General features: G+C 45.3%; 1 protein-coding gene across 2 annotated transcripts; it reads left to right on the forward strand.

Annotated features, from left to right (window-relative positions):
* Nucleotides 1-24,314, forward strand: RIPK4 (receptor interacting serine/threonine kinase 4). Of its 2 annotated transcripts, XM_042788966.1 has the most exons (9): nucleotides 1-28; nucleotides 65-275; nucleotides 8,168-8,459; nucleotides 16,105-16,253; nucleotides 17,069-17,118; nucleotides 18,182-18,340; nucleotides 19,284-19,390; nucleotides 19,919-20,171; nucleotides 21,180-24,314. In XM_042788966.1, exons 2-9 carry the CDS (start codon nucleotides 94-96, stop codon nucleotides 22,355-22,357), a joined length of 2,370 nt encoding a protein of 789 aa, XP_042644900.1. In that variant the 5' UTR covers nucleotides 1-28; nucleotides 65-93; the 3' UTR covers nucleotides 22,358-24,314. The 2 variants fall into 2 exon arrangements, with proteins under 2 accessions (XP_042644900.1, XP_032867280.2); XM_033011389.2 differs by lacking the exon at nucleotides 1-28 and having other exon boundaries at nucleotides 35-275.
* The last annotated feature ends 1,932 nt before the right edge of the window (nucleotides 24,315-26,246 follow it).

The following is a 26,246-nucleotide window of genomic DNA, read 5'->3' on the forward strand; positions in this document are numbered from 1 at the left end:
TGCCGGGCGGGGAGAGGCGGCGGCGGCGGCGGCGGCAGCGGCAGCAGCAGCAGCAGCAGCAGCAGCAGCAGCAGCAGCAGCAGCAGCAGCAGCATGGCACGGGAGAGCGGTTCCCCGTGGGCCATGGGGCTGCTGAAAACCTTCGAGGAGAACGAGTTCGGCAGCTGGGAGAAGATCGGCTCGGGGGGGTTCGGGCAGGTGTATAAGGTGCGCCATCTCCACTGGAAGACCTGGCTCGCCATCAAGTGTTCGCCCAGCCTCCATGTGGATGAGAAGTAAGGGGCGACGGGGGGCTGGGGGAGGGGGGAGAGCGGGGAGGGGGGAAGCTGCTCTTCCCGCAGGACCGACCCCCTCCAGGTCGCCCTGGAGCCCTCAGTCACTCCGCGGCTGAGGGCTCCCCTCTTCCCCAGCCCTACCCGCCTCCCGGGAGTTTAGGAGATACTTTTTTTCCCCCCCCTCCCCCATTCTTTTTTTGTTGTTGAGTTTTTGGTTTTGTGTTCGTTTTCTTTTTTTTTTTTTTTTTTTTTTTTTTTTTTTCCCCCCCTCGTTTTCTTCTCGGCTCAGCCTACACGAGGCACGCAAATGTCAGTAGTCACGCTTAACAGCGCTTCAAACTTCCAGGGCCACACCAGATGGTAACACTTCTCGTCCTGACCGTACAACACCTTACTTTTGAGAAACAAACCGAGCAACGTAGCCCAGAGTTACACATCTTAGGAGGGTACTTGGCAAAGACCAAACCAAACCTGCCCAGCCCCGCTGAGGTGGCGGGAGGGCCGTAGCTGCAGCCCATCTCGCTGCCCTGTTTACCAACAGCAACAACGGGTACGAAGGTCTGACTAAACACCGCGACGAGGGCTGCGCAATTAAATATTCCCTAGTCAAACGTGGCCTTTGTCACACTTAAGCGAAGCACGGACCAACACCTTTATTTATATCGTACCTAATGGGGCCGGCCTCCCTCAAAGAATAAGCTATGCTGCTTGGCCGCTTGGAAAGAGCCGCCGCATGGCTGCACTGTAGGTCTTGCCTGTTCCCTTGGAGCCATTCGGAAAACATTTTGCCCTGCCCTGGTCGTGCATGTATTGGCTTGTGCTAAAGCATTACGCCCGCTGTGGCTCCAAAGGTCACGGGAGGCAGCCCTGAACGGGAAGCGCAGGAGGAACGAAAATGCCGAAGGGGCTCCGGGGACTTCTCAGGCCCGCTGTGTCTTGTACCAGCGAGCTCCTGGCCGTGAGAAAAGATGGCTTTGGGCTTGCATTTTGCTCTTTTTTTTTTGCTCGCCCTTTGGCTTGCGTTCGCAGATGCGCGAGTTGTGACTGCTGTGTGGTAGCTGGTGGTGGCTAGCAGTGGGGCGAGCCGTGGGCTTGGCGTGGGTGCCGCAGCCGTGGGCCCGCTGTCTTTCGGGAGTGGGTGCTGAAAGGAGATGTTCTGGGAAATAGGTTCTCCAGCTTCGGTTCGTGGCCGGCGCTTCTCCCTGCGTTTGCTCAAGATGAGTCCTCGCTGGGTAGTCCAGTGCGGAGCCGTATTGTATATCGGGTAAAGACAGCACGTGGCGAGAACCCCCTCCGGGTCCCTTGCCCGCTGTAACTAGTTGTGGCCCATGGTGGAGGACAATCGTCTGCCCGCACACAGCCTGGGTGTGACCGGGCCTATTGAGTGCAGCTCTTCTCTCCTAGGAGAGGAAGGCTGTCAGGTGCATCTTCAGAAACATCCTTCTGTTTTTAGGGACAGGAGTGATTTCCTAGCAGGTCGGCGTCCGAGTAGAGGGAGGTGAATATGGCTGAGTCGTGTTCATGGAGCTTTTCCAGCTCCACCTTGATCTCTCGGATCTCTGCCAACTCACGAGCTGAATCTGTAGTTCATTTTTTTTGAGATGTGGGTTGGTTCGGTCACAGAAGGTTTCCCTTGTTGTGGTTTCTGCAGGAGGAGGGAGATAAGTTGGCCCAACACTGAAAACACTTGTAACCCCGACTTCTACGAGATTATTAGGGTAGAGGGGCAGATTGCCCATTGTCTGAATTGCTGACTTTGCTGTAGTCATGGCTTATATAGTATAGTAAATGAGATAAAACATCCCTTTTCTAAAAGAGGAAAAGGGAGAGTTTAATATATGCGTAAGGTAACGGTGCTGTCTGTGAACAAAACGGAAAAGACTTAAGAGTTGCGGAGGGTGTTTTATTGGGTTAACCTGCAAGCCCTCCTACCCTTAAAACTTTAACGTAGATTTCAGCCTTGATGCTTATTGAGGCCTAATCAAAATAGTACTGTAGCTGACTAATTTTGCAGTTAAAATTAAAACACCCCCTAAAAATAATCTAGGACATTTGTTAAACTTTTCAGTTGCAGAACACACCTAGAAATTTAATGGAAAGTTAATTTTCAGTCTGAGACAAAGGATGATGTCACCTGTTTCAACATGAGCGATTAATTTTGAGAGTTGCTACCGAATCTATATATTAATATATTCAGTGTGCAATAGAGAACCACCAGTGTCTTGGTGACTGAGGTGTGCAGATACTGGAGAGACCACACAAACATGCCATGTAGTGTACAAAAATGCCTCGAGAATTTGGGAACTTTGAGGGCATGGGGCTCCTGCAGCTCCTGGTTAATTTTAACAAACTGATCCCTGAAACACTAATTTATTTGTTTTACTGCAGAATTTGTGCTTCAGATGCTTGAAGGGAGCACTAGTTAGAAACTGGATGGTCCCTGGCCTCTGAAACAGCTGCTTCTGCAAAATAAAGCAAAGCTGAGTTTGTATATGTTTCTCCTTTGGTCCTTAGGGTGCTCTGCCTAAACCCCTTTCAGTAGTTGGTAATGCTGCTCCCCAAAGAGTCTTTTCACTCAAAACTTTTCTAAGAAACTTGTGCTATTCAGATGGCAGGGTGCGGTGGGGGGCACAGACAAAATAAAGCACTACCTCTTTAGTTTGCAGGTTGAAACAAGCCTGTGTAATTAGATTGTTAATCCAGGAGATTAACTTGACTAGCCATTTCTTGGAACCCTGTGAAGCAGTAGAGTTAGAAGAATTACCAGTGGTATCAGAAACATTAACTGAAGAACACCAAGGCTTTTTCTTTTTTATTTATTTGGTACCACATTAAAACCATGTTTGTAATGGCTTGGTGCTGGTAATACTCTGTAGTCTCTCTTACTGTTTCTGCAGACAGTAAGATATTTGGAGTAATTCCCTTGGCAATTATCACACCATGGAGCCAAGTGGCCTCAAGTAGAAGAAAAAACAAATGTACAGCCAGAAGTGGCTTTTACCTTTAAGCCCAAGCCCTCTCAGGCGATTGAGCCAAATTCCATTCCTAACACCTTACATGCTCCCACTTTCTGTCTCCTGAGATCACATTTCCCACATGCGACTCAAGATGGGGAGGTTCAGTATAAGCCTGAAGAAAAGTGTGTGACACAGAAAGCCGGAGGAGCCTCTCCCCCCGCCCCCGCAGGACTTGCAGTGGGGAGCACAAAGGCTCTTCTCTTTCCCTGCATTGGCCAGAATGGAAAGCACGGCCTGGGGAAAAAGGGTGCCAAACTCAGAGAGGACAACCTGGGAGCTTTTATGGATTTCTTACAGCTGAACGTAAACGTGCGGACTATCAAGAGTATGAAGGATGTGACAGTTCCCAGAGAGGGCTCTTCGCTGCAGGTGTTAGCTGTGGGAGTGACTACAGGGTGTGGAGGTGGAAATGTCTGCCTTCTCTATTGGGGGAAGGAAAAAAAAGAGCAAAGCCCTACATGTACCTCCCTCTGCAGGACCTGGATTTAGGAATGGAATAGAACTTAGAAATTTAGGAGGCTTTAGAAATGCCTTGATGTTACCAGATGCGACATTTATTTAGGTGAGGAAGGTGAATGAATGTCTGTTCTGGTGGTCTCTGCATGTGTAGGTAGAACTTAATGCTCACCTTGTGCTCCTTAAAGAGTAGGGGTGAGCCTAGCTGTCCAAGTTAACATGTAATCCCCTTGTACCAGGCCTATGCAACAGAGATATGTTAGCAGGGCTGATATCTGTGTTAACCTGAAAGAAGGAATTTTCATTCCTGTCTTTTTTTTTTTTCACCCAAACATATTCTGCCCTCATCATGTAGTGTTTTTTCTTTTTTTTCCTCTTACTCCCATTCTTCTCTGAGGATCAGCAGTGTGAAGATCATTAAAGATGTACCTTGCAGGGCCAAGGTCACTATATGCTCTTAAACATCTGCCATGACGCAGATGAAAAGAGTCCCTGAAAAAAATCAGGAGTGTTGTAATTTTGTGGATCCCGTCTTCACCACCAGCAGTTTCTAAAGAGGTAACTTGGGTTCCCTGCTGGAGAGCAGTGTGGCTGTGCAGGGCTGGATCTCCCCTGGGCTGGCAGAAGCCTGGCTGCTCTGCATCTGGGGGTGGTTCACACAAATAGCCCCGTGACACGTTTTCAGGGCTTTCTGAGTTTTCTCTTGAGCAACTTTAACTGCTCAGTCTCAGACTCCATTAGGGAAATGTGATGATAGTGGTGGGGGAGTATAAAACTGCAAGGACTGCCTGGTGAGATTAAAGTTGCATTTTTATAACACAGTGTTATCTTTAGGGCATAAAGATTGGATACATGCAAATGCGGATGTAGCTGTAATTCTTGCTGTTCTTGTGGCAGGGTTTGTGGTTCAAGGGTTGGGCCCTGGTCCCTGGGGAGCGAGGCAGTGGGCAGGAGTAAGTCCCTTGTCTCTCCAGGAGAATCCAAAGAATGGAGCCCTATCAGTTCAGGGTCTGAAATTGAGCAGAAGCAGAGAGCTGTTTCGAGGATGTCAGAGGTCCCTCATGTATGTAGATGTTTCTGATTGTGTTGAAAATGGCTGTTCTGTCATTGACTACTTCTCTGACAGACATGCTATTTGGCACCGAACCCAGTGCTAGGTCTCTTGATGCATGTGCCCCTGTCTTCTAATACTATTATAGGGGAAAGTGTACGCACCCCATGATTTACATGAGCTCAGCTGTCCTGTATGCAAGCTTTTTCTTTTTTTTTTTTTTTTTTTTAATTTTTATTACCGTAATGTTAGGATATAGTACTGGAGGGGGAGGGGAATGGAGCCAAGGTGTTTAGAGAAGATAATTATGACTCTAATCATGTAGGTGTTAAATGTTATAACAGAGGCTAGTCCCATGCCTCTTGACTGACAAACCTCATGAAGAACTTTTCTGCTCCTTTGGAGGGGAGTGTTTCTTGGTGATAGTGCAGAATAATTTCTAAGCACCAGGAGTAACTGAGCAGCATAACCGCCGCCCCTCAACCCCATACTTTGATGTTAAACGTGAACTTGAAGGACACTTACAGCATCCTTTGTTGCAACACTAGTGCTTGTGTATTGAGGTGAGGGCACATTGAGAACACCTAAGGCTTTGCTGAGTGCCTGCAGCACCTTGCACTGAGGGGAGGGAAAGGCCTTTCATCTTTGCCTGATGGAGGAGATCTTGGTTTAAACAGCTGTTTGTGTTAATAGGATTCATGCAAGTGCACTCCAGCACTTGGCTAATGACGGAGTGGTATTTTGGCTCTCTACTTCATCTGTCTTTTTTCTTTTTCTGTTTTCTAAAGGTGGCAGGGGCGGCCTGTATTTGAAAACTGACATGTGTCCCTGGCATACCACATCTCTGGCTGATTCAGTTTCGAATACTCTGGGTATGGGAAGATGCAAAAGGTGTCGATTGTTGTATGGGGGCTTTATTTAAACAAGCAAATTAGATAAAGGGCACTTGTGTGTTAATTGGTCAGTTAATTCACTCAAATAACTGGGCCTGGTCCAAGCAGAAAGGGAGCTTTGTTTTGTTTTGCTGAAACTGGAAATTCTCTCTTGGTAGGGAAAAATGCCCCGTTTCAAGCAGCCAATCTCTGTGATTTTGTTGATGCCCTCTGAGGCTGTCATTAGGCCGGGAACCCCATCCCCAGGAGTCTAGTGGTTGTTGTTAGGCTTTAGCTGTTGCTGGTTTCTTGCCTTGCCTTGGAGGGCTCAGACAGGTATTTTACATCCCTGACTCCAGAGCTCAGCCCGCCAAGCCTGGTGAATTATGCTGGCTATGCATGTGGCTTGGGGGCAAGGAGTTGGTTGTGTTATTCATAGGCGCTCCCTTCCAGCGTGCCAAAGAGCAAACTGGGTACTTGTCTACAAAGGCAATTATTTCACAAGAAAGTTGCTGTAGGGAGCAGCAGGAGCCAACATGGTTAATATAAGGGAAATCTTTTCTCTCTATTTTTTTTTTTTTCTTTTTTCTCCCAGTGTGTATGTCCCTCAAACTATTTTTCAGCTTGATCTTGCCCCTGAGATAGGTCTGCCTCTTCTTGCTAGGCTAGACTCACCCCTAGAGTGAAATGTTAACTGCATCGGGTTATTGCAGACAGCTGCAGCTGGTGAGGAACAGGCAGCAGACTGCTTTTCCAACCTTGTCTGGGCAAACATCAGCTCTGCACTTCCCGCAGGAGATGAAGTGGAGGGGAAGAGGACGGGGTCACAGGAGTGTCCTAATGTGGAGTGTAAGGGCTAAATGACGGCTCCTGAAATCGCTCCCACGTGGGAGCACTGAGGGTCCCTTGCAGGCTGCGTTTCAGCACGGGTGGTGCATGTTGCCCCCTGGGTCATCCAGGTGTTGGGAGGGGGGACACAAGGGAATGGGGGACTTCACTGGGTAGCTCTGCCATGGCAGAGGATCTCACGGTGGTAACTAGCTGCCACCTGGCTGAGGGCACAAACTGTGACTGGGTCAGGATCGGTCCCCAGGTGTTTTCCAGCTCTCAGGGACAGGCGGAGGGGACAGGCGACAGCTTTCTGTCTCGCAGAGGGTATGATCAGCTTTCTTCTGATCAGTTGTTGCAGATGCTGTGAATGTGCTCACTGAGCTTTGTATTTAAAGCCTGACATCTTCCAGGAGAGCTGGTCATCTCAAAATGTCTGCATGGGGTTGGGGGCTGTCAAAGCAATGTTTTTTTTTCTTTTAAAGTAGGACTCTCTGTTTATCAGATGTCTGTGTTAAAATTTTGTCCCGCTACTTCAGTTACTGTTCTCCATTAAGTAGTGTACACACCTTGGGGACAAGAGCTGTCGTGTAATAACAGCAAGTCTGTTCAGGAAATATTACCTATCTGACCTCCCTGTGTCCTCTGTTGTGTATCGGTGGGTGGCAGCAACAGTGATGCATCAGTACCCATCGCCCAAAGCTGCTCTGGCTACTGCCCATCATCACTAATAATGTAGTTTTTGACAGACAGAAGATTCTTTCACCCATCACGAATGGGTCCTCTTTGTGGGTGCAGTCAGCCTGGGGAGAGGACCCTTGTTTCCTCTTTCCAACTTGATGCCCGGCGGGTCCTCAGCCCAAAAGCCGTGTGTGAGGTGCAGGAGGAGGGCATGGCAATTAAGGGTCTTGACCTGGGATGCTGCAGCTTGGACCCAGCAATGCTTAGGGCTCTGCAGGGTCAGGCTAAAGTGTGTTAACAAACCAGGGATGCTCATTACGGGTGCCAACGCTGGGCCTGTTACATCACCAAAAATGGCAGCCTGGGAGCTTTTGGCATCCGCTGGAGCGGAGTGAGCATAGTATTGGAGTTGCCAAATCTGAGTTTTGAGGACAAGGAGGCTTTTGCTGTGCCCCCCTAGCTACAGCAGGCAGCTTGCTCCCCTAAATGGTGAGTCCCGGGGATTCCTCTCCCAAGACCCAGGGCTGCACGCTGGCAGCCTGCACCAGCTGGACAGCTGAAACAATGCTGTCCGTGCTCTCTCCCGATTCACGCGGTCTTATGACTCCCAAAAAGTTAATGACTTCAGCCCAAGGAGTTACAGCGGTGGTAAATCTGGGCACTACATGTATTGTCCTCATTCTTAACAGCAGAGCATTCAACATCAAAGTGGGGAGATGGGCTTTGCGCTGGGGATACTTGCGCTGTTGAAGCGTACAACTCGCCTGTGGTTCAGCAGCTGTGAGCTGCCTGCCATTAGAAGCACAAACCAAAGTTAGTAAATGTGGAAATATGCCTGGAGTATAGGCTGGTGAGATGTAGCATGGTTCAGCCAAGTGGTGATTGTGAAATGTGGTGTTCAGTTTCCTAAGAAATGTTTTGTGCATGCTGGGGAGCCGGGGGAGAAACAGCTACTCCATCCTTCACCATCTGTTCTCTTCCACCCAGGGAGCGCATGGAGTTGTTGGAAGAAGCCAGGAAGATGGAAATGGCAAAGTTTCGCTACATCCTTCCTGTTTACGGCATCTGTAAGGAGCCGGTTGGCTTGGTCATGGAATACATGGAAACGGGATCTCTGGAAAAGCTCCTGGCTTCTGAACCTCTGCCCTGGGAATTGCGCTTCCGCATCATCCACGAGACAGCTGTGGGGATGAACTTCCTGCACTGCATGTCCCCTCCGCTGCTCCACCTGGACCTCAAGCCTGCAAACATCCTGCTTGATGCCCACTACCACGTCAAGGTACGCGTTGGGCACTCTGTGCCAGGGACCCACCTTTGGATATTCTTGCATGGCTCCTGCCGTCCTCAAAGCCCGAAGAGAAACCAGCAGCGTTCCTTTTGAATTAGAAAAATGCCCACCAACCCAACCCCTCCAATTCCCAAACTCATCTACCTGATTTATGCACCGTTTTGGTGTGTAAATTAGAGGTAGAATTATGGAGCTTGTGAGAACTACCCTCAAATTTTAGGAGGGTGCTAGTGTAGTGAACTCTGGGTTTGAGACCTAATGGGTCCTGCTGTAAATCTCCTCGTATTAGGGTCATGAGGGAGGTGAGAACAGGGAATAAAAACCAGTGTGAACCCATAAATCATCGATCCCACTTCCACAGCTCCCAGTAGTAACCTTGTTCTGTCTAGGTCCTCCTAGCTTTGTACACTCCATTAAATACCCAGATCTCCTCTACAGCTGGAGTCCAGAGAAGCCTTCCCAGAGGCAACTCATCTTCTTTCATTTGCTCAGATCATATACAGTGAAGAAGTATCTTTGTCCTGACTTTTATACATACCAGAGGTCAATTAAGGGAATTTTTGTGGCTGTATCAGTATGAAATTCTTTTTATTATCCGTTTCCAGCATAAGCTAGCAAACTTCTTGGCCTTCTCTGTTGGAGGTTCTGTTTTGACAGATGGACTAAGGAGGTTGTGCTTGTTTTCTGATCCTTCCTTTTTGGGAGAAAAGAGACTAAAATACATGTTTTTCCTGATTTCCTACTCTCCTCACCCCCGCCCTGGATCAGTAGCCAAACTCTTAATCTTAGAATTTCAGGATTAATCATGCTGGCTGGATGATATAACTCAGTATAAGTAGTCATAGATTTTTAGCCGTGCCATCATCCATCTAATCCTTGTTTTCCTGTCCCTCTCAAACTGGTCAAATGGCTTGGGTCTTGCTCTACCATTCTAAAAATTAAGTTTTCATTAAATGCAAACATATTTCCTGATGTCGTGATGGGGGTTGGAGCCATAAGAGGTGTGTGCCTCTAATGAAATCACACCTGGGACAGTCGCAGATTTTTTACTAGGCCTATTAGCGGTTTGCTTCTTAGAAGGATTTTCTTTCTGAGGTAGGAGGCATCTATAGGTGGTCCATGGTATTATGACCAGAACATCAGGATCTGAACTGTTGAAAGTATTTTCTCAAATGTTGCTGCTGAGAGGCCTCTGCTAAGTAATTATTTACCTATAGTTTGTGCTTGCTTGCATAACTTGTTAAATTCCTAATTCTTGACTCATCCATGAGCCAAGATATGAAGGCTGTATTTTTCTCATTGTTTCAGGAGGTTGAAATGCTGCCTGATATTCTGCCTGCTGTATAGCTTATATCTGGGTGGTGATGTAATACAAGGGGACAGCGTGTGAAGTGTTTTTAAAAAGAAAAAAAAAATGTTTCTGTGAGATCATTGCTGACATCCCTGAACTGTTGCTACTTGCTCTGCATATGAAGCACAGGAAGGCCTTCGCATCCTTTCCATTAAGTTCAGAAAAGAATGGTCTAATCCAGACCTTTTTCCAGCCAGCAGTCTCTTACATTTGCAGGCATCTTGGAAACCCCCTCCAAGCAGCAAAGCAGACATAGGAACCTATATGCAAAATAAGAGATGTACATATTCTATGAGGCGCCTTCACTTTAAAAATGTGGCCCCAAACCTTCTTTTTGTGTGATGTGAAACTTGTAATTAAATTTCAGACCCTGCAGCTTGATTTAATGTGCATTTTCTCACTGGAAGGCTAATGGAGCTGATGATTGAAGTGTTTTTACTTTTTAAATGTTAGCATTAATTTAGTAGGTGACCTGTCCCTAATAGAATCTTGAGGTGAGTGAAGAGATGTTGCAGACTGCAAAAGAAGAGTTTGGAGGTAGGGAGGACTTTTGTAAACTGTTTGCCCTTGAGCCAGGAAACAGACAGTCTACCAGTGGAGCACATTAGAAATGTTTCTATGCCATATTGCTACTTAAATGGAAACACACCCTCCTTCTTTTACAAGCACAATGCATACTGTAAAAACCCCAAGTGAGGATGATGACTAATGCAGTAGTGTTGTACAGAACTTATCATCAAGTGGGTGCCTCCATATCATAAAGCTGTCTCCTGTGTATTACATAAGTGTGTGCTGAATGTTGTTCTTGGGAGGATAATTAAGAGCATGGGATTAGCCTGAGCACTGATCAGGGATAGAGACAGATACTAACTTTTTCAAAGACGTGTTGGAGGATTCCTTGGTGATTTAAAATATACCTATATAATATGCGCAACGCAAGGTAAGGCTTTGCTGTTTTTTGGAGGATGGATGCACACAATGCACGCCTCCTCCCCTGTGAGTGGTGGTGGAGCTCAGTACTGACAGAAGCCTCAGCCGGGAGCTCCCTTCCCTGCCATGTCCTGCTCCATCTTAGTTGCCTTAAGCAGTGCGGTTTCCTTGGGAGGATTATTCCATACCCAGGCAGGCTTTCCTAGCAAGGATCAGCCTGCATCTTTTCATTTTACCTTAATGTCAACCTGGTACTTCGGTTTGTACCAACAAGATCCCCCCTGCCCCTTTCTCCACTGTTTCATATATGCAGCCTTCCAGTATTTACGGGCAAACACCTACTTTTCGCTTAACTGGACCACATGGTATCAGCTTGTTCTGCTCCGGGTACGCATTCTGGATATCTCCCATGAGCTCCCAGTGACATGACAATTGCCTGGGGGAGCGGGCGCTGGGGAGGCGATGCCACATTCCAGCACTGCCCTTTTGGGCTGTGACTTTGCTCGATCCCTGCCCTGGTGTGATCTGTCTCCAGGGCCCTTGGTGGGAGAACACACACGCCCCCCCGCCTCCATGCCGTAATCTCATACCCCAGTGTGTTGCCAGCTACCATGCCCGCATGCTCTGTTGATGCTTCTCATGTTTCTAATCTTCAGCATCTCATGGTTAAGAGTGTTACTTTTTGTTCAGGAGATTAAAATTAAGTCAACCTGCAATTTCATACTTTTGAGCAAACGCATTATTTGAAAGTTCTCGTTTCTCTTACTATCCAGCCCATTTTTTGCAGCTCTTCTTCTTGTCATGTATATATACACACGTGTATGCTTGTATATATGTGTGGGTATACACACACACACAGAGTCAAATCCCACCAGTTATTTTTCATCTCCCAGATTTTGTTTTTAAAGAACTTGAAGTGGGATGAGCTGGTTTTAGCTGTACACTGCTTTAAACTCACTGAAGTTGCTTTTATTTTTCCCCCCTAGTGTTCCAATATAAACCAGCATGAAGAGTGAAGTTTATGTTGTGTTGTGCTGTGCTGGTGGTCTTACTGAACATGGATAAGTTGCCTCTGTGATCTTCACCTTTACTTGCTTCAGCTGAATAAGGGGCTGCAAAATTTCTGAGTGTGGAGTTAGAAGAAGCCTAGTCAGACACAAATTTGTTTATCAGAAAACTTCTTAATGTATGTTGTTAACTGTAGGTCGAAGTAATACCCAGAGGCCAGGCTGGTAAAGAGCAGTTGTCTCTTTATTAGACTAGCTGATGTAGTTAACGCAGTCACCTTTTTTTTTTTTTTTTTTAATCAGCTGCAAATTCTCTCCTGTTACTAGAAATGAGAAGAGGCTTTGTTGTTCTGTATATCCCTTCTCCCTGTTTCCCACCCTTCCTGATCAAGGTTTCCATGTAGGGCTGTTGTTACGTGGCTCTTTAATCCCAACCATCAAAGCTGGTTTTCACCTTGATCAATTCCCTAATTGATCTAATTGTGGTGGCACAGGGGAGGGAATGAGACCACCCCTGTTACGGTAATGCTGTTTTATGATGGATTAAAATGGATATTTGACTGTGGGTTTGGTTTATGCCGCTTCTGAAGAGAGCATTACAAACATCACACCTGAAACTAGTTTTGAGGAGTTAAGGTTCCAGGGCAGGTTGGAAAAGGATGGAAATACAGTCTGTTTCAGAAAGACTTTTTTTAGTAGCTGACTGAAGTGTGTTCACAAACACTGAAGTAAAGGCGTAGGTTTGAAGTGCAGATGCTGGTTATGTCTGCACTTGGAATTAAATTTTTATTCCTAATTTTTAGTAGTCCAAGTCTGTGACCCATGTAAGTCTCTTAAAAATTTCTGGCATTAAAGAACAAAATTGAAACAACCAGCCTTTTCACCTGCTCCCAGAAAGACTAACAAACAAGGCCAACCCTTCCCCCTGCCAAACAACTGAAAACCCCGTAGACAAATGTGATGGCATTCTCAATGTCCAAGTGCACAGAGACTATAGACAGAGACACACACTGGGTATGCCAGCAGCAATTAAGAATTAATTCACCTTTTGGTGAACTCTGTCCCCGAGTCCACTGCAGCGAGTTCTTTAGTCTTATTTGCAGAAAAATGAAAAATGACATGCAGCATCAGAAGCTAAGTGCACACTTCAGGATGGTCTGTCAGGAGTCATCTGTGAAAGCACTTTCCGAGCACTAATTTTGTTCCTGGGACCTAGATCCCTGCAGTGTTTGGGAATAGCTGACTTTAGGAACCATTGTAGTTACGTGAGCATATCTGCTAGTTTTCAAAAAAACCCCAGAAGTTCCAAAAAATAACTTGACAAACTCAAAGCATCTAAAACTTTGTGATTGTTTTTTACAAACTAGATTGGAAATATCCACAAGAAAGGCCTGTGTGCACAGTATGCTTGATTTAAACCAAACAAAACTGAAAAAAAAAAAAGGGGGGGGGGGAGGGGCACTGGAAATAGGGGAAAAATAGATCTTCATATCTTGGAATCTCTCAGTAAAGTAAGTGTTACTGGGAAGTGGGCAGGAGAACATGTTCAGCTCCCCTCCCCAGTCACTACTCACGTGTTTGTTCTCATGCAGACCTTTAAAGAGCAGAGACAGAGCGAGCTGTCTGAACATGAACAATCCCACTGTCTGCGTGGGCTTTGGCCAATGTTTTTTCTCTTCTTCCTACCTCTTCACCGCGTGTTTTGCATAAAACAGTCTGTCGCCTCCATGTCTCCTCTTAACTCTGCTGATATTAGGTATGCTTTTGAAGCAGGATGGGATCCACCTGAACTAACTGATGTGAAGAGTGAGATGACGGGTTCTGTCGGATCATGGGGTGGGCTGCAAGGGCTAGCGGGGATGTGGAAGAAGTGGGGAGGAGTGCTCCACTTTCACTACCTTCACCAGCATGGGTGCCTTCTGTTGCAGAACTGGGTACCTGGCAAGCAATTTAAAGGCAAAATAGGTAAGTTAAACGGCTGTGTCTTCCACCCACTGCACAGTTCCCACTGATGTTTAAAGAAACTGCATGACTAAATACACCATGCAGTGTGGAAAATTTACCTTAAAGGAACTAATAAAAGCCAGAAAAGCTGTCTGCAGAATCTTACTATTTTGTTGCAGCCTGAAAGATAACAATTCAATTTCCAGTGCTGTCTGCAGAATTTTATATGATGGAAGCTCTCCTCTACAGGTGAATTTCCTGTTAATTGGTATAAAACCTAGTCCTTCAGCAGTAGGTAGGGGCAGGTTCACAAGGTAAAGTTCTTGCTAGCCTGGGGTGGGTATACTATGTACCTTAGCTGTTTCCTGGTTTGTAGGCTGAGACTGAGACCTTTCCTATATAATGTGCTTGGCCTCCTGTCTTAGCTCCTAGCCTGAGGTTCACGTGACCTAGCTGGTGGCTCTTAACGCAGGAGTGTCGCTGTGCTGTCTGTATTTCATCTTTATTTCTTAATTTACACAGTAGGAAACCCACTATTGTTTAGACAAAGAGGAAGGTGTATTACTTTAATTATGCCTGCATGCCATATGGGTTTCTTGAGGTGTATACAAGCCTCTGCTTCACGTTAATCAAAGAATAGCAGCGCTTCACCAAGTCAGATCTGTTCAGACTTGCAGCAGTCTGTTCATTTATTAACCTGACACCACGGGCTTGCGTGATATTGGGGTTGAGCTTTTGTTCTCCTGTGGAGCACTAAGTGCCCCAAACTCATGCAGCACTTCCTGGGGCGGTCGATTCAGCTCTTTCCAGGGTAAGCTGGCTTGCAAACCTGGGTTTCTTGACTACTTACTGCTTTCCTGGACACCAGTGCTTGGCTTGCTGAGGAGGCCAGCAATCCCCCTCTAAGAATGTAGCCCTACAAGCATGAGAAACTATTCCTCCAGGTGACTTTGCTTTCTTTCCCCCCCTTTTTTTTTCCTTCGCAAGCCATTCCCACATTATCCTACAGATTTAAGATACAGATGGACAACAGGTGGGATGTACCTGCGTGCTAGGGTACAGGACTTTGGCAGCTCCTGAGAATGCCTGTTGAGCTCTTTGTCCCTGGGAGAAGTTCCTCCTGAAGCTGCGTGGGTTGCTTTGTTTGTTTTATGGCAAAGGGAGATTCCTAGCATTTGAAGACCAATGGCTGTGTAGCCTGCCTGTTCTCCAGGAGGCTGAAGCTGGCAGTCGTTTTCTCCCTTTCCAGTAATGGATGCATGTTACGACTAGCTTTGTGGTATCTTCAGACAGAAACTTCTGAAAGCGTAAAGTTGGAGTCTATTTAAAAAAAAAAAAAAGCTTTTTTAATTATGCTTGTTGTTTTGGGGAGAACTTTCTCAAAGGAGAAGCCGTGAAGATCAAAAGGGGAATGAGTCATTGGAAAACCTATTTTTCAATTTAGTATTAATTAGATAAAAAAGAATGTATAAGTCAGGGGGGCAGGGGGAAGGAAATCTTGTCTAACGTGTAGACAAAAATCAGTGGGCTGAGTGGTCCAAAAAGACTTGACTTTTCTTGAAATTTCCACTTAGCGTAATAGGCATTTTTGACCAGTGGGAAATAAGTAAGACAAAGGAAATTCCTTGCCTATCTGTTTGCTTGATGATTGGTATGCCTTTGAGAACAAATGAATGCATATTTGCTTGACACTTCAAATTAAAGTGGAGGTGTGTTTTCCTTTTTATAAACTTGTTGTCACTTGTTTTGTTCATTTCAGCTGTGTTCACTGCGTCACTGCACCGACTTGCCGTATCTCCTAGTTGCCAAAAAGAATTCCCCGTGTGGGTTTTTGATGTGTGTGTGTGTGCTTTGGTTTGGGTTTTCTTAACTCTTGGTGCCTCTGGTGTTGGGCTTAGACCTTGTTGGCATGGTCAGCGTAACAGCAATATCTGAAAGAGCAGTTCTCATGGGCTCACTGGAGAGCTCATGGACTGAAAACAGGTGCTCAGAACACTTAAACATAGCATAAATGTAACATGAGGTTATGTAGGGAAAGGGGGTGGCAGGACCAATAATTACATTAAAGTAGTTTGCACTAGCTAAATTTGGCTAGTTTTAAATTACAGTAAATTGTCTTGACTGTTTGTTGTGTTTGCTATGTAATGGGCTAACATGCTGTTGCTTGCAAAAAACAGCTTGCTTTTTCTTTTTTAGTTTAACCATAAAAAAACCCCAAAAGCCTACCATACTGTAATGCTTCCAGAGATGTTTCCTTAGCTTAGTATTTCTGAATGGCAGCTCACTATATTTTGTTGGGTCATCCTGTTACATCTATCATTCTTTACAGAAGATTTTTTGTTAACGCCTCCAAAGTCTAATGGTAGCATGCACTTCTCTTCCCCTCCTCCTCTATTTTTTGCAGATTTCTGACTTTGGACTTGCAAAGTGCAATGGCTTGTCCCATTCCCATGACATCAGCATGGACGGCTTGTGTGGCACAATTGCATACCTTCCTCCAGAGCGCATCAAAGAGAAAAACAGGTGTTTTGACACCAAACATGATGTGTATAGGTCAGTTAACTATGAAAACACTTACAAGCAGTTTAAGGAATGCTGTAAAATGAGACCTCTTTTTCTGATTATAAAACCTTATTAAGCATGAAACCCATAACTCTAGTTTGAGCCTCATCTTGCAAAGAGTCATGTTTGCTTTGCTTTTTGCAAAGTATAGGGTAGAGGCCTTTTAAAAAACTGCAGCTGATCCTGGGTCTTGAGCATTATCCAAATAACACTTACTTATTAGTAAGTGGCATGGGAGGCACTCTGCCCACCTTTAATTTCCCCATCAAAAGGTACATCCTGACCTACTTTTCGAGTCTGTGACAAAATTCTTAGTTATCTTCAGTGGATTTCATCACTAGGCCTTTGGTTCTTCTTTCATGGCAAGGTTATTAGGAAAAGGGAATCATAGCTGTAGATTAAATGATATGTCATAGTCTAAATGGAATGTATTTCTTTACAGCCATCTTGCAGGGTAGAAGTATTAAATAAATTCCACAGTAATGCTTGCTGCTCTCTGATTTTGTCAGTCTTGGTGTGGAGCAGTTGGTAAATGTTACCAAGAACTCAGCAGCCTCCAGCAGGTCCCTATGTTCACTGCCCCAGGTTCCTCCCTGAAAAAAATAGACTTTCAAATCATGGTTCTTGGCTGCATCTTGCTGTGTGTGTTCATCAGTGAATTAGATGCAGAAGTGAAAGACAAGGAGAGAGAACTTATGGAAATAAATTATACTTTTGTGAGTTGTTTGGCTTTTGGGAGGTTTTGACAGTTGTTGTTTGTTTTTAAAGCTTTTCTAAAAGGTAATTTTTTTTGCATTTATTTGTAGTTTTTCCATCGTGGTTTGGGGAGTTCTTACACAGAAGAAGCCTTTTGCAGGTAAGTTTGATGTTTTATGGTTTGTGCTGGAATTTTTTTTTTTTTTTCCTCCTGTTGATAGGCATGCTTCCTGCTGTACCAGCCCCAGATTGTATGGATGTCCTCCCAATTCCTACAGTCTTGTGTGGTACTTTCAAGCTCTCAAATTCTCATCACAAACATAAGTCCTCCTTTGTCCTACATCGTGAAAGTAGAACCCTTTAGGGCCCCCTGTGTCAATGTCTGCACCTTTTTGCTTCTGCTGGAGTTTGCTGTACAGATCCAGATCAGTGTGTGGCCTGCGCAGACTTCTGACATGTTTGTGGCCAAGAAGGAACAGCACAGAGCAAAGCCAGCTGACGGGCAACTGCACTATTTTCAGAAACAGCTTCTCTGTAGAGAGGTTCTGTAGTTTATTTGTACATTGTGAGTACAGATTTATTCTTTAAAAAAACCCAAACAACTGTCTGCAAGAATAAGCCTTGTTCCACCCCACAGTGAATGTACCGATCAACAGGCAGCTACTTATTCTTTATGACTTTTCCTGTATGACTAGCCTATGTATAGCAAACATGTTTGAACAAGTTCCAGGCTACTATTAATTTTTCTCCAAGTAAGAGATCCCATTTAGCTCAGTGGTTGACTTCAGAGTCAAGAGCCACATTACTGCAATGCTTGATTTGTGTTCTACCCTTACCTTCCGTCACCTCAGGTACTTGGTCTAAATAAAAGCTGTGGTTCAGTTTTCTTACAGCAGATATGGAAATCCAAAGAGTGGTAGCAAAGAACTGGTTTGAATTTTTTTTCCTTGGTTCTGTATCTTTTATAGGTTGAAAAAGAACACAGGGACTTACTGACAATTATTGTTAGCTGATACATGAGAAGTAGGTGTTACTGCATTGACGAATATATTGTAGGAGAGTAAGACCAATAACTTCTTCCCTGTTAATAAAAGAAAGCACTCTAAAGCTAGAAAAAACGCATGAAAACAAAGTTTCAGCCTAATACACTGTTAATGCTCTCAGACAGAAGAGAAATCATTCCTTTTGCTGGGAGATCTTAATTTGTGTGCTTTGCTTTACAGAGGAAAACAACATTTTACATATTATGGTAAAAGTAGTTAAAGGCCACCGCCCAGAGCTACCTGCTGTTTCCAAATCCAGACCTCATTCATGTAATAACTTGATCAAACTGATGCAAAAATGTTGGCAAGATGATCCTGGTGAACGGCCAACATTTCAAGGTAAGGTTTCCTCGTAACTTGGCTGCCCATTTATTCTTCTGTGAGTCACGTTATTGCTCAAGACTCTGTTAATCCTTGGGGTAAATGCTGTGAACCTCTGATGGAATAAATAGAGCACATTGTATGGTAGAGACAATGATAGAGGCCACTTATTCATTTGTGGAGGAAGGGATTATCTGGGGACAAGTCTGACCATGACAGTGTTATGTATACACGTCAGGAATAAGACCTGTACTGAACCAGTTGATCCATTTAACCAGAAATTATGTTCATTTCAGACTGTGTGTATCGGAGCGTATACTAAGCTGGAGTTGCTGTGGTTTTCACCATACCAAAGCGTTGCAGGCTCCGGCTCTTGAAATTTACTGTTTGAATTGTTTTCTTGTAACAGAACAATTTATACCATGTTTTTTCTGCCCATAAAAGGCAACTCTGGTGAAAGGCTTGAACTTGCCCCAATCCCCTGTTCAATGTACGGAAGGATGTAGCAAGTACTATCTCCAAGTAGCTTCATTTAGCATTAATGGGAGAGATTTGCCTCTTCTCTCTCCTCCTGCCCAAACAAGGTCTGGGGACTGAAGGGAAGAGTGATCTCATCTTTTTAAAAACATATATCTAAATCTGTTAGCAGTAGACTGGTTCCCATTTCACACTCCTGCGGTGTAGCCACCGTGAAACGTCAGTCTGGTCTGAATGTGAAAATGAATTGTTCACTCAGCCCTGTGCACTCTTTGCCTAGCTACACACTTGCACCTACTGAGGAGGTGCTAGATGGAATAGTCAAAATTGGAGTCTTTCTCCTACAGTATCTCAAATCTGCTTAGCTCTAATGATAGAGAAAGGCAGCAGGGCATCTTAGAAAAGTGTCCTATTAAAAAAACAACAACAACAAAAAAAAAAGAAAGAGAAAAAAACCCCAAACCTTCTCTTGCTTTCTTCAAAGAAATCACATCAGAAACAGAAGCCCTTTGTGAAAAACCAGAAGATGAAACAAGAGAGATGATAACTCAGGACCTGGACACCAAGAATTCCCCAGAGCATCAGCCTGAGGTATTTTCTCTTCCCTCCTCTTGTTCAAGCACACTAGGTTTTATGAGCAACAGGTTCCTCCGTAACCTGTAACTTCCAAAGCAACCTTCTCTTTGCTGCTTCTGAGCACCTTCTTGCCTGATAGAAGTGGGCCTTGGTGAAGGACTGGAATGCAAAAGTGACAATAGATGCATGGACCTGCTCAGGAAAATGTCAGCGCAGGACTAAGTGCAAGAGGATCTTAGGCTGTTGAGGGAGAGCAGGACAGTTAGGAGATAAAGGCTGGGACTATGTGGGTGTGACCAATCTTAAAAAAAAAAATGCAATAGGCAGAAGAGCCATGTGGCTTTAGTGGCTGTGTGAATACTGATGAAAGTTGCCCTCCTGCATCTGAAAATTTTCAGTGACCTTATTCGTAGGTTTGCGTTTAATATGAACAGTGCTTAAAGACTGTCTGCAAACTAACAAGCTTACCTTTCTTCCTATAGGGCCTCATGCTTGATTTTCTTTACTGACCTTTACTAAAATGCTCGTGTGCTTCTCTTGAAGGGGATGTCTGCATTATCCCAGCCGAAACAGGAGCCTGCTCTACCATCAGTCAAGGATTACAGTCTCTCAGAGTTGTTGTCCCAGTTGGATTCGGGGATTTCACAGACTATGGAAGGCCCTGAGGATCTCAGCCGCAGCTCTTCCGAGTCCAAACTTGCCTCCAGTGACAAGCGACTTTCAGGAGTTTCATCTGTAGATTCAGCTTTTTCATCCAGGGGCTCCCTTTCCCTTTCCTTTGAGAGGGAGAGTTCAGGTAATGGTCAGGTTTTTCTTTGGTTTTTTTTTGTAGTTGTTTGGACTGGGGCATAGGAATAAATGGGTTGGAGAGTAGTCATATAAAGAATAGGATTCTGGAAATCACTGTTAGTCTTGCTTTCTCTTGCTGTCAGCACTACAGATTTGTTTACTAGAGGTAGTTATTTAAATAAAAAAAAAAAAAAAAAAGAGGTGGTTCCCAAACATGATCTAGTGAGAAATAATACATCTCACTTTCTTTTGGAAAGAAGTGACCTGAATTCCCATCAAAGCAATTACAGAATCAGTCATGGCAAGGTTGGTTGGAAGGGAGGTCACCTAGTCCAGTGTCTTGCTCAAAGTGGGACTAAAGCCAATGCCTGGTCAGGTCAGCAGAGTTTGTGGCTTTTTCAGTTATACTAACTCCAAGTCTGAGCACCCTTTTTTTTTGACAGAAGACTCAAGCCACCTTAGTAGCCTTCCTGAACATTGCAGTAATGACCCCCACTGTTGCGCACACACACCTCCCTTTTCAGTCCAGTGCTGCAAAAAACAGGCATCTATTTTCCAGTTAGGCAAGCAATGATCAGTGCAGGGAGATCGATCACAGCATCCTTTGTTCTTCATTTCACAAGAAACAGAGTAAGTAGGGCTCCAAATCTGACCTGAAGTTGTTCTGAAACTACTGCAGGGGGCAGGAAGCAGATTTGTTTGCAGTCAAGACATTGCTGAAGCCACCAGATACGTTAGCCCTGGGCAAGTAAGGTTTGATAGGTGTCAGAATTGTGATGGTGCCTTTTTCATGGAATCATAGAATAGTTTGGGTTGGAAGGGAACTTTAAAGGTCATCTTGTCCAACCCCCCCACAATAAGCAGGGACATCTTCAACTAAATCAGGCTGCTCAGAGCCCTATCCAACCTGGCCTTGAATATTTCCAGGGATGGGGCACCTCCCACCTCTCTGGGCAACCTGTACCAGTGCTTCACCACCCTCACTGTAAAAAATTTCTTCCATATATCCATCTAGATATTGGTACTACAGACATACAGAAGAGGAAGCTAACAGAGGCCATTTTATCTGGAGATACCAGCAAGCTGATGAAGATCCTCCAGCCTCAAGATGTTGATATTGTTTTAGATGGGAACTCCAGTCTCTTGCACTTGGCTGTTGAAGCTGGTCAGGAAGAATGTGTCAAATGGCTCCTCCTGTACAATGCTAACCCTAACCTCACCAACAAGAAAGGATCCACTCCTCTTCACATAGCCATTGAGAAGAAAGTTAAAAGTATTGTGGAGCTGATTATGGCTAGGAAAATCAATGTTAATGCCAAAGATGAGGATCAGTGGACTGCTCTTCACTTTGCTGCCCAAAACGGGGATGATTTCAGCACCAAAATGCTGCTTGATAAGAACGCATCCTTAAATGAGGTAGATTTTGAAGGCAGAGCCCCCATCCACATAGCCTGTCAGTACGGCCAGGAGAATATTGTGCGGATCCTGCTGAGAAGAGGCGTTAACGTGAACATCAGAGGAAAGGATGACTGGGTGCCGCTGCACTATGCTGCCTGGCAAGGTCATCTCCCCATCGTAAAGCTTCTGGCCAAGCAGCGGGGCGCAAACGTGAACGTGCAGACCATGGATGGAAGGACCTCACTACACTTGGCTGCTCAGCGAGGACACTACCGTGTCGCTCGCCTCCTCATAGACCTGGAGTCGGATGTCAACATACAGAACGCGCTCTTGCAGACTGCTCTCCACATAGCTGCTGAAACTGGCCACACGAGCACATCGAGGCTGCTCCTTAAACATGGTGTAGACATTGAGGCAGCAACAGCAGAAGGATATACGGCTCTGCACTTGGCATCTCGCAGCGGCCACTTAGCAACAACAAAATTGCTGATAGATGAAAGGGCCAGTGTTCTGGCCAGAGGCCCTTTAAACAGGACAGCGTTACATCTTGCTGCAGAAAACGGGCACTCCGAAGTAGTAGAAGAACTTGTCAGTTCAGAAAATATCAATGTTTCTGACAGTGAAGGGTTGACAGCTCTTCATCTGGCTGCACGAGGAGGGCACGCAAAAACAGTTGAGGTTCTTCTGAAGCACGGGGCACATACTGACATGCAAAGACCCACGCGTCAGACCCTGCTACAGCTTGCTCAGCACAGCAGTAATAGCTCGGTTACGGTGTTACTAAGTGACACTTAAGCAAAAGGTACAGAACTTGCTACCTTTCTTCCTGGTGGGAGAAGGCTGTTGGAGCTTGACTCACAGGGGCCCTCTCCACTTGTGCAGTGACCTGCTCATCAGCAGCGTCAGCTGATGGACTGAGGTGCAACCAGCAGAAGCTACTTGTGTTGGCGTGTGCAACTGAGAGCGCACATGGACTAAGGCCAGCTGCAAGGTGAAGAGCTGGAGTCTGCCATGCCATGGTCTGCATCAGTCATTCTGCCTGTGCCTGCCCTGTCTGTATAGTGACATTCCCCTCCCAAGGATGTTGTGAGAGAAGGATGCAACTTCTAACTTAAGAACTAAGCTTTTCTATCTTCCTCAAAAAAAAAAAAAAAAAGGATGGCACAGACTTTTTTATTTTTTATTGCAGTGATGTGTGTTTTGGGCTGAAAGCCTCCAGCTTAAAATACGCACAACACAAATCTTCTTGACATTAAGGCAAGAGATGAGGAAAGGGCTATTTAAGATATAATTAATCATGTTTCAGTATCAGAAGGTACTCTTTTTAATGGAGACCTTGATTTATGCATTTCCATGTACTTAAAATTGATGAGGCAGACATATGAACAAGGCAGGATCCCAACAATACATAAGCAGATGTAAAAGCTTAACACTGGTATCTTCATATACAGTACCACCTTGTATGTGTTCTAAGATCAGTAAGCTGAACTAGGTGCTTAGTGGTTTGTCTTAAACAAAAAAGTCAAAAGCTAAAATTCATACTGTAACTGGATGGTATATTCTGACACCATTATACCAGTTTGTGAAACAATGTTTGGAGGGGCTGATGACTAGACTGATATACTGTGTATATAGTATTTCTACCTGTTGTATGCTTTTTTCTACTAAAGAAAATAGATTGCTTAGAGTGGGTATGTTTTAATACACCTTTTAATTTTACTCTTTTCAAAGTTCAAATGTGATCTGTTATTAATAAAAGATTGTGTTCCATATCTGTTCATTATTTTAGTTGCTCAAACAACTGAAAAGCCGATTGGCCAGCAGCAGCACACAACTGTAACGTGTTTAATGATGTTGAAGCTCAAACTGTTGCTGTGTAAGACTGTCCTGTTTTATATTCCCCTTACCTTCCATACAAAAGCTAAGGAGCTTGAATGAACTGGAGGTGTTATTTACAGAATGAATTTATAGAACAAAACCCCATATAACCCTGCCTTTATTTGTATAACATGGTGATGAACAACTGCAATGCTTTCCTCTTTACACTATAGCTGTTCAGGGAGTTTAGTTTTCTTCCCCACCTTGAAGCCATGTCAAATGCTTTTGCATCTTCCCTGGTGGGCTGCTGCCCAGACGGGTACCTCGCCTCTCCTTGCTGGTGAGTTCCCACCATGTGTGCCACAGCAAGCAGCAGTGTTGTGCTTTGCTCCCCTCTCCCTTGACAGAAAAGCTGCTCCTGCTCAAGCCTTTTTTTTGCATGTACCTCATGGCAGTGGTACAAATGCCAGTGCTACCTGAGTATCTGATTTTATGAGTCAAAGTGCTCCTATGGGACTCCAGCCCCATGAAAGTCAATGCTTGCTTAAAAAACAAAACCCAGCCTTCTGGCATTGGAAAGGGTAGTGGCTGAGGGTGATAACCAAAGGAGGATAGGTGCTTGCAGAGGGGGCAGGGAACCTGCTGCTGTTTGATACTGGTCCTGACTCCAAGCAGGTACCTCTGTGTGCAACTCTCCTAATTCAGCCTTTTGAATTTCAAGATGGTTCACTGACTGCCTAATGAAACTATATTAAAAGAAGAGATGGTAAAGCCACCCTCATGCCGGTATATGGAGGTTACAAAGCAATGTACCTCTTAGTGAAGCACAGCTGTCACAGCAAGCTTCCTAAAGGTGCTGACAGTGAAACTTGTCATTAAACAAAAGTCATTTTCTTACTACTTCTTTTGAGACCAATAAAGTTGTCATATTTCATTAAGGTGTACTTAAGCAGCCTCTCTTTATAGCAAGTTCAACCACAGACCACTTAGTCTCTCAAGAACTGGGCTACTGTGAATAAACACTTGGCCTAGCCTGGCACACACCGTACCCTTCTCTTTCAAAGTCCTCTGAACAGTGAGAAGAACAGCGAGATTTGAGATACTTTAATTCCAGCGGTATTTGCCTGAACTGCAAAAGAGCTGGAAGACCAGGTAACAGCAGTCTTGTGCCACCTAATAAAGGTGGTGCATGCCAGCTAGGCAAGGGGAAAGTACACACTTATAAAATGCTTTTAAAACAGCTCAAGCACTGCTTCGCCAGTACATTCTTTCAGTGCCTAATAATAATAGCACATTAGCTTCTAATTAAACATGAGGCCACACTCATGAGTCTTTTTTATCCATGCCACCTCTCACAATAACAGGCACAGCTATGCATTACATAAAATGCAACACAGCTGGCACTGGGAGAAAAAAAAAAAAAAAAAAGAAAAAACCAAAGGGATTGCAATGACATGCTACCAGTATTTGAGTAGGTATTTGTCCCTGTGAACCAGCCTTCCTTGGGGGCAGGAAGGGTGAACAGGGGTACTAAATTAGCACTCATGCAGCAATTACAAATTACTGTTTTATAAAGATCTCTGGCGGGTGACTTTCTGGTCCTATATGCACACTTCTGACTTAGCTGAAGTCCCTACTGAGCTGCTGACCTAAAGCTTACAGGCATTTCTTTGCCTCTTTCCGGTCTTAGCCATATTATTTAAAAAAAATACCTGAAAAATACACAGAACTATCTAACAGCGATATTGCTACTTACATACAAAAAAACCACCAAACTCTCTACCAAAAGGAAAAATAAATCCCCAGACCCTACCATAAATGCACGCTCAGTATCATTTGACTGTTTTTCCCTAGTTGAGTTGGCAGGTTGAACTTGGCTGCCCCAAGTCTGAAAGAAAACCTGTTCCCCACACCACTTTCTGCCACCTTCCCTCCCTCGACTTCATCTCATGCCCTGAAGCACGCCAAGGCAACGGTGTGAACCAGCACCTAGGCCGTGGGCTCTGCCCACTCACCCACCACGCAAACCCTTACAATGTGCACAAATCCCCTCGCGCTCAGGAAGCGGGTTTGAGATGCGTGAAGGGACAGAGGACTCCACGGAGCTGAGCCTTACTCCAGGCCCCCCACGCTGCCTAACCTCTCCCTGACAGCGGAAAGGGCTGCACGATGAACAGAAGTTCCTCTTGCTCACCTCCAAAGTCAGGGAGAGGTTGCTTGCAGGGTTTCTGCACGCACCGTGCTCGCCTGCCTCCTTAGGGCTTCTGACCATGGCCCCAGGTGGCTATTTCAGCCCCAGGGGCAAGGAATGGAGGAAAAAAAGATACAGTGAAATGGTGTTAGCAACCATAAGCTTCACCTTTTCATCTCTAGACGTGATTTTTCAACCCAGCCTCTGCCTGCATGCCTGTGGTAGCGTAGTCTGGGTTTCTGCCAGCACCCGCTGGTGCCAGCTCCCCGTGCAGGAGCCCCAGCAGCAGGGAAGATGCCTCACACCATCCCCATTCCTCACTGCTCCATCCCAGCCCCCGCCTGCGGGGGATAGCGCAGCCCCTGATGCATTACCTGTCTTTGCAACAGTTTGTTCCCAGAGCCCGGTAGCTTTATTTACCTGCTGCTTAGCACGAGGCGCTGCAGTGCCGTGTTTCTACAGGCCTCGAGAGGACTTGACAAGCCTGCGGTTCCAACACGCTTGGTGGTGTCGGGGCGGCAAGGGGAGAGAATTGCTGGGTGATTGCAAAGAGGCCTGGAGGCAAACCTCAGCCCTTTCATTCCTGCCTCCTCTCTTGCACCACCTTGGCTCTGCACAACAGGGTTGCAAGAAAAACAAGGCATGCGAAGGCTGTTCTGCAAGGTGTCCTTTAGC

This window comes from Tyto alba, unplaced genomic scaffold (assembly GCF_018691265.1).
Source record: "Tyto alba isolate M040663 unplaced genomic scaffold, T.alba_DEE_v4.0 Super-Scaffold_14, whole genome shotgun sequence".
NCBI lineage: Eukaryota > Metazoa > Chordata > Aves > Strigiformes > Tytonidae > Tyto > Tyto alba.